Source organism: Aulonocara stuartgranti (assembly GCF_965226115.1).
Source record: "Aulonocara stuartgranti genome assembly, chromosome: 7".
Lineage (NCBI taxonomy): Eukaryota > Metazoa > Chordata > Actinopteri > Cichliformes > Cichlidae > Aulonocara > Aulonocara stuartgranti.
Genome location: NC_138945.1, coordinates 4121242 through 4129687, shown reverse-complemented (window position 1 = coordinate 4129687; position 8446 = coordinate 4121242). Strand labels below are relative to the sequence as shown.

General features: G+C 38.7%; 1 protein-coding gene across 2 annotated transcripts; it reads right to left on the bottom strand.

The window, feature by feature from the left end:
• Positions 1 to 1360: 1360 nt before the first annotated feature.
• LOC309710159 (uncharacterized protein) lies at positions 1361 to 7721 on the bottom strand. 2 transcript variants are annotated; one of them, XM_082539407.1, is made up of 3 exons: positions 7600 to 7721; positions 4703 to 4804; positions 1361 to 4099 (listed from the first exon to the last, which is right to left on the bottom strand). In XM_082539407.1, exon 3 carries the CDS (start codon positions 4091 to 4093, stop codon positions 2933 to 2935), a length of 1161 nt encoding a protein of 386 aa, XP_082395533.1. In that variant the 5' UTR covers positions 4094 to 4099; positions 4703 to 4804; positions 7600 to 7721; the 3' UTR covers positions 1361 to 2932. The 2 variants fall into 2 exon arrangements, with proteins under 2 accessions (XP_082395533.1, XP_082395534.1); XM_082539408.1 differs by lacking the exon at positions 7600 to 7721 and adding an exon at positions 7369 to 7485.
• Positions 7722 to 8446: the final 725 nt, after the last annotated feature.

Genomic DNA, 8446 nt, shown 5'->3' with positions numbered 1-8446 from the left:
TATATATTTTTCTAATACTCTATTTTTAAACATATTTTTAAACAAGGAAAATGAACTACACCTTTTTAAATCGCTGTCATAACTATTCCACAGGTTAACTCCTCTAACAGAAACACATCTCTGCTTTATATTTGTCCTTATCTTGTTTTTTTAAAAGAAATCTGTTCCCCTTAAGTCATATTGACTCTCTCTGACTTTGAACAGCTTCTGAGTACTCGGGCAAAGCAAGTTATTTTGTGCTTTATACATTATCTGTGCCATTTTATATTCAACTAAATCATAAAATTTCAGGGTATTCAGATTAATAAACAAAATGTTAGTTGGTTCTATATAGTTTGATTGGTTTATAATTCTTATAGCTCTTTTTTGTAACTTGAAAATAGGAAGAGTGTTCGTTTTATATGCATTAGCCCATTACCTTCTGTGTTATACATTTCATTATGTTCTTTGTGCTAACTGTTCTGACCTGTTTCCCCATTGTGATGTTTGTGTATTATATGTATAAAGAGATCTAATTTTGCTGGCAGGCAACTGCAATAAATTCTTCAATCCATCAATCAATTAAAGAAAAAGAAAACTATATTTTATTACTTAATTTGCTTAAGTGATATCAGCAAAATCTGCTTTTCTGATATGGAAAGTGAAACTAGTTTTCTTCACCTGCGTTTGTGATGGACACTAAGAGCTCCCTTGAAGACATGATCTGCAGGCCTCGCAGGCCCATTTCATGCAGGGACATGAAGAGTTATTTGTTGGTCATAGGGCAGTTTTTGGGAGATACCCTCTTGGTGTCTGATGTGAGACTGTCTGTGTCTGATTGTTAGAGCTATATGTGCATTAGGAGAGGGTAATCAGGAGGGGCTGTTTAAATATAGATTACATCGATAAACTTGGAACATTTAAATGTTGAACTAGTATAAAACTAAGCAGGATACGTCACAGTGCTGCATGCACATTTGTACCTTTAAACTCTTTACAGTGAGTTTGTTTTCCGAAAAGAATGCCTTCACGGAAATGATATTTACCTTCGAGCCTAGAAATACCACCCATTTCTCCTAAATGCAAGCATACAGGAAGCATTCATGTTGGGAAATGTCAAAGAGTTTTAAATGACAAGATTGATTTATGAAAATGACAAGTATATGCATGATTATGCCGTCTGTCTTGTCAGAGTCAAATGTGGTGTAAAGACAAAAACATCCATAGTTTTCTTCATTATTCAGGATATATTACACCAGACACATCAGGCATTTCACTGACAGTTTGGTTCACGTAAAGTTCTCAACAGATAATCAAAAAGAGTATTAACTTTAATAACAAATGTTGAAGCAAAAATAATGTATTCTAGCATCCAGTTCACAACAACCTGTAACTCGCTACTGCAGGTGAGGCAATTCAACAAAACAGGTCGACTTACTGTGCAGGAAGTTTCATTTTAAAAAAACTGGTTTGGTCATGTCGTTACCTCTGTCATTAATTTCATTCTTCATGAAACCATGAAACTGGCTGCACATAAAGAAACAGCCTTTTGAGCTGTAGCTGTTTTCTGTAGCCTCCATTCTCTGCTTCTTACTCTGTATTTCTGCTGCTGTCTTTCTGCCACCCTGTTAGCATTTTAACCACTTATGTTGCTGTTATTTTCAGAAGTGACCTTAATTGGATGAGAGGTGAGAGGATGTTCAGCTGAAGTGTTCAGATAAAACAGACAGCTTGAAGCTTTTGAGAACGATATGGAGATTTCTTGATTTATTATAGACTCACCAGCAAAACAAGTTGTAAACTACATAAAAATAATAAAGCAAAATATATCTAATGGCAAAACAAATGCATCAGAAAAGAAGAGAAGCTACTTCCATCCACTCACTTATTTACAGCGGGTAGCTCCACATATTTGGTTTGGCAGATTTTTGGCAGCAGATGCCATATGTGACAACGGGGTTTATAATCCTCCCAGGCTTTAATAACGAGTCCTTTGCTTGTCTGGCAAACCTGCAAACTATCCTATGGAGCCACCAGAATAAATGCAACAGAAAAACAAACACTGCAAATGTAACAAACATTATTATCAAAAAGAAACTATTGTTAATAGTGAAAAATTTAAAACAAAGAGGCTAGGATGTCACCAGTTGGTGAAACCCAGTCACCAAGCATAACTATGCTACACGCTGAAGACCTTCCAGGAGAGACTACAGAAGTGATTTTTTTTTTTTTTTCCAAAATCCAAGAAGATATTTTCCCCAAAAAGTCAGTAATCTTTGTTTATTATGAAGTTGCTACTAGTCTTCCTGAATATCTCAAAATACATCATAAAAATACACAAGGTCATATAAAATAATCTTATTAAGCTGTAACCATAGACTGTATATAAATGATGGATGTGGACACCATGATGTCAGTTAGAGCCAGTTAGTATTTGGGCTGCTTCTATATTTGTTTTTTGCAGTCAGATGTGATCACTGGATGATCCAGTGAATGAGAGGGTGGAGGGCACAATAATCACCTCATGCTAGCTAGCTTAATTAGCAAGCTGTGTCCAAAGAGCGTGCAGGTTTTCTGTCATATATCCTGTTCCAATGGTGGATGTTCATTTCAAACATGTCCAAACTTTCAAATGTTGATCTGGGTATGTACAAGTAATCCCTGTAAGTCCAAAGCTCAATTAAACACTCAGTTTCACACAGTTTTTTTTCTATTCTTTGCTGCATAGGATACCAGTGAGAGAGAATAACCATAATATTTTCATGTCAGGCACAGAAGCCCCGGCTGCCAGCTACACAAACTTTGTGTTCACAAGGGCAGCCAACCAGGAAACATGTGGTTGATGTGAAGATGAGCAAGATGGTCCTAAGTTGAGCCTGACTGCACTCTTGAAAGCAGTATCTTAACTGTATTCAATGTAAGAAAATTCCATTAGCAAAACTTTTGTCTTGTTTTAACGTAAAAAAGCATTCTTGACCACATAAGCTGACACAATGGGCGTGTTTTGGGCTGGAAGAGTGATTGGAGCAACAGTTCTGATGCCAGTGACTGACCCCTGAGAAATGGCTTGCATGACAGGTCTGGAGGCTATGTTGTTGGTGACGATAAAGCGGGATGTTGTAGTATTGTAGACAGGCTGTCTCACATAAGGTGTAGGCACCGACATAGGGGACATAACGTAGGTGACAGGCATGGCAGCTGTAGGGTTAGACATTGGTATGGATGTAAATATAGGACCTGTAGGGCTAGAAATAGGTGTAGGAGGAAGCTGAGGATGTTGGGGGTGTGACACTGGAGCAGGCTGAAACATAGGAACTGAAGGACTTGACACTTGTGCAGGCTGAGGCATAGGAACTGTAGGACTTGACACCGGGGCAAAGGGAAGCATAGGAACTGAAGGACTTGACACTTGTGCAGGCTGAGGCATAGGAACTGTAGGACTTGACACCGGGGCAAAGGGAAGCATAGGAACTGTAGGACTTGACACTTGTGCAGGCTGAGGCATAGGAACTGTAGGACTTGACATCGGGGCAAAGGGAAGCATAGGAACTGTAGGACTTGACACTTGTGCAGGCTGAGGCATAGGAACTGTAGGACTTGACATCGGGGCAAAGGGAAGCATAGGAACTGTAGGACTTGACACCGGGGCAGGGGGAAACATAGGGGTTGTGAGACTAGTATTAGCCATCATACTGCAAACCTCTTCCTCAGTACTTTGTTTTGAAACAGCTTCATACACCTTTTGCAGCATGGTGGTGTGCTCAATCTGCAGAGCACCAGAAAGGACCTGGAAGTTCTCTGTGAGCCTTTGGTTCACCTCGCTGAACTTTTCCTCAATGCTGCTAGACTTGAAGAAGGTCTTAACAGTCTTGGTTTGAGAGAATTTTGCCATCAGATTCTTGGCAGAGTTCAAGATGACGTAGAGTTCCCTCAGAGCTCCATCGACAGTATCAGAGATTTGGCTTGGATCCCTCTGTCTGATGTTTAAAACCAGTCCTTCAACAGCTTTGACTCTGTCTGCAATCCGACTGCAGTACTCCTTATTGGACTTCATAGTGTCAGCCATCTTTTTGATTTTTTTGGTAAGCGACAAGATACCTTCAGCGTAGTCCATGATCAGCTGCACAGAAAGTAAAACAGTTAACGTGATTGTAGTGGTGCTACGGTGAAGTAAACTCAAACAGACTGAGCTAAACTGAGCTGAACCTGAAATTTTCCAAAAGGATAAAGTTTGTATGTGCACACAACAAAAAGGGTTAAAATCTCATTTCAGCACTCATGATAAGCTGGGATGTGCCTATGTTAAGCCAATTAACGCCATAAACCTTCCAGTCAGACGTATTACGGTGTGTTCAGACTGAAAGTGACTGGAAGGATATGTTTTGTTTTTGCCACTGCAACCCTTTCCCCTTTCACCTTCTTGGAAAAATACAATGTGTGAATACAAAATGGGAACTACCAATACAAATAAAAACCTTTTTTTTTTTTTAAAGATTTGATTTCTCTTCAAAGTTGTCTCCTTGTGCACCTCCTCCTCCTCCAGAAATCTTTCAGTTGGACGTATGAAGGTGTGTTCAGACTGAATGTGACAGCTTATATGCAAAGTAACTGGAAGGATATGTGACGTTTTCCACTTTTGTCTGGGAAATCCCCCAAATTTCTTAGAAAAATACAATGTGTGGTCATGAAGTGGGAAACTGCCTATACAAACAAAAAATCCTACCTTTTTAAAATTTGATTTATCTTCAAGGTTGTCTCCTTGTGCACTTCTGCACTCCTAGTCTGCTGTTTTTAGATCCCTCTGTAGAAGTCCAAGCCCAGAAACCTGGTGGATCATAAGAAGATAAGTTATTTATTTCCTAACCGCCCAGAGCTCATGAGCAAAGGCAAAGGTCAGAGTTGGTCTTTCATTTATTTATTTTGTATGTGTGATATAGGCCACATCTATGTGGAGATGCCACTCATCTGCTGGACTTGTGGGCCAAAATCACATTTTGAGCCCGCCTGTATTCTTTGAAAAAAATTAGTTCTTCAGGACAAAGTGTACACAACGTTTCAAGTTATGGGGTGGTTTTGGCTCAGGTGGTAGAGCAGATCATATACTGATCGGAAGGTTGGTGGTTCGATCTTTGTCTTCCCAGTCTGCATGTCAAGTATCCTTGGGCAAGATACTAACCCCAAATTGCCCTCCGATGCGTTCATCGGAGTGTGAATGTAGATTAGTTTGCACTTGTGTTTAGAAGTGCTTGAATGGGTGAATGAGGCATGTTGTATAGAGTGCTTTGAGCACTCTGGGAGAGTAGAAAAGCGCTATATAAGAATCAGTCCATTTACCATTCAAGCATTCTCTTTCTCTTTTCCTTTAAAACCAACAGTTGTCACTCCACCCTTCTACTATATTCTCGCTTTAATTATTATGAGGAACTGGTAAGTTATCCAAGGTATTCAAAGCTCAACCCTGAGTCTGGTTTTGGAGGCATTCCTGGCATCGTATTAATTCTCTTTTGGGTGTCTTCATATTTTGTTTCACATGTTTTCTTGTATTTGTTCTCGCAGTTTTTCTTGCTCATCAGTTTAATCATCTGTCCTTGTTTTTTGATAACAACTTCGTTTGTACGCCTCCAATGTTTTTGCTTCCTTCGTCACTGTTCTTTATGATTGTCTGCAATGCTGTATACAGTCTTAACTCTTTCCTTGTCGGCTCTCAGTTCATCAGTTTGCTTTTTTACCTGTTTTGTTTTAGCCATTTGTACTTTGTGCAACTCAGGTGTTTTCATATTAGCCATTGAAAGTTCACTTTTTGTTCTTTAAGCGCTTCTGTGTGCTGCATTTGCGCAAACTTTCTGCAAATACTCGACTGCCTTTCGAATACTTTTTAAAGTTCTTGTCTGGCAAATGTGTGTTGAATGTTTTTTTGTTCTCAGATCTCTCTTTAAAGAGATTTTTACCTTCCTGCGGTTGCTTCAGCAAAGTCAGATTATATATTTTTTTGTCATTCTTTGGAGCAAATTGAATTCAACAACTGATGGGATTTTTCCCATCTTATGAACAATCAGCATCACAAGCTTTGATCTCAGACACATCATTTAAGTAGTCTTCACCAGAATCGGCTCTTCGGTCTGTCTGTGAGGACTGCCTTTAAGATAAGGTGGTTTTTTTTAGCATGAAAACCACAACAGCCTCCTGTCAACAGCTTATTTTTCATACTGGGGATAAAACGGTTTTGTTTAGATTAAAAACAGACCCAAACCAGAACCCAAATTTTGAAAAAAGCTAAAACAATAAACCACAGTGTAAGACATCTTATTCCCACAACAACAACATGAGATGTCACAGGAAAATTGGGTGCAGTTTCAGTCATAAATTATATTTTTTACTTTCATTTCAGCAGATTACAGAAGTACGAAACGTTTACTTGCACATCCTTTCATAATTGACCAGCACACCTGTTCTTTGTCTTTAGAATTCAAACAGCACATCTAGAGCTAGAGAGAAATTTCCATCCTGTGCAACAGCATCGTGCATTCAAAAAAAGACTTCAAGGCTTAGTTCAAATGAAAAGTGAAACTATGTTGTGAAAGGTTTGCTGGCCTCATACTGTCAATACGTGATCCATTTTCCCCACTTCATGAGTGGACATAAAGAGAGAATTTGGTGGTAAAAAGACAAACTTCAGAAGACACCTTCTCGATTTGTTTCTGTCTCTGATTGTTTAAGTGGGATTAGGACGGGCCTTTTGGATATAGATGGAAAAACTGAGTCAGTCCTTTAACAGTGTAGAAACTCTACCCGTTTCTTTAAAAAATGCAAGCATTAAGAAAGCATTCATGGCAGGACATGATGAAGAGTTTTAAATTACAAGACTGATTTTATTTTATTTTTTTAATGACAGCTACTCGATTATGCTATTTGCCTTGTCAGGGCCAAGACTGGTGTAAGAGTAAAAGGAATACATTAGCGATTATTGAAGCATTAAAGCTTCAAATCTGTGGAAGAAGATGACACAGTAAATAAAAATGTGAAGAATTTAATGGCAAGTTTTAGAAAATAACAGCTAGAATTGGGACTGTAAAGCTGTATCCACAATCAGATAGTTTAAAACAGGGGTGTCACCTTCAGTTTCACTGGGAAATGAGATTCTCATCGAGGTCCAGGCATGTATGCTTTATTGAAATGCTCCGATTTAATGCAAAATGTGTCTCACGCAGCTTTTTCCTCTCACAGTATTTCCCGTGTAATTCCCTGAAACAGTCAACAAACAGTGAGTCTCTACAGCCTCTGATCTCTGCAAAACTCTGCTTTTTGCTGCTGGGTGTATTAAAACAGAAAAAAAATAAAGACAAAAATATGTTTCCTGAAAACAAAAATTGTCTCAAGGCAAATACACACACGTTTCTCTTTGCCCATTATAGTCTCATCTCTCAGTCTGCCTAGTGCACTGCCTCAGTACACCCGGCTAGAACCTGGCAGGCCAAAACTGATTAAAAATGGACAATATTAAAGTTACTGAAGGGCAGGATTTAGCTTCTTTAATAAAAATAAATACAATATAAAATCTAATGACATACAGGAGAAGATTAATACCATGCAGAAGATTAAAGATTGTGTTTGGTTCTTTACCGGTCAGTGCGTGTCATCAGCCTTCCTGCTCAGGTGTTGAGGAAAATGAAGCTCATTTTCATTTTTGCAGGTTTTAAAGTGATGTCTCAAACATTTCTGGCATCTGTGTTATGTCCATCTACAGCGACACACTTGACTGTAATAAACCTGTTTATCCTGTAAAAACCAACATGCGTAACCTTGTGTTCAGCATTCACACGTAACGTGAGCAACAGCACTACTGCAAATAAACACAACTTACCAAAGCAGTATGCAGTAAATAGGTTTTGCACTGACTATGAGATTGAATCATCTGTATTTAAATAATCTCTGCTGGGAGGATGAATTTTATGTGTGCAAGCTGTTAAGTTTGGGAACAGCTGCCACAAACTGTTTATAAAAGACAGATCATCATCTAGTGGTTTTAGACACTGTATTAGCAGCCACCTTGTTGGTTTTTTGAATTTGGATGGGGCCATATTTACTTGAAAGGAGATCAAGAAGGTGCTCCATAAAGAAAGGAACAGAAAAAGATCTAGTATGACGCTAACATACTTCAGATATCCAAAATACCAAAGTGCATTACTGCATTACTGCATCACTCATCATGTTTTATGATGTTAGGCTGATATACACAGTAGGAAACACAGGGAGACTTCAAAACACGAGGAACAATGTAACACAGGTCAAAGACACACACACACACACACACACACAATGACAAGACTGGAGGAACAGAATAGGAATATAAAAGGAGATTAACTAAATACTATATAGATGAGACACACAGAGGCCATAGCCAAACATAACCTAAGAAGCAGGACTTGGAAGGCAAAAGACAAACAGAGAGTGGTGGAGGACATAACAA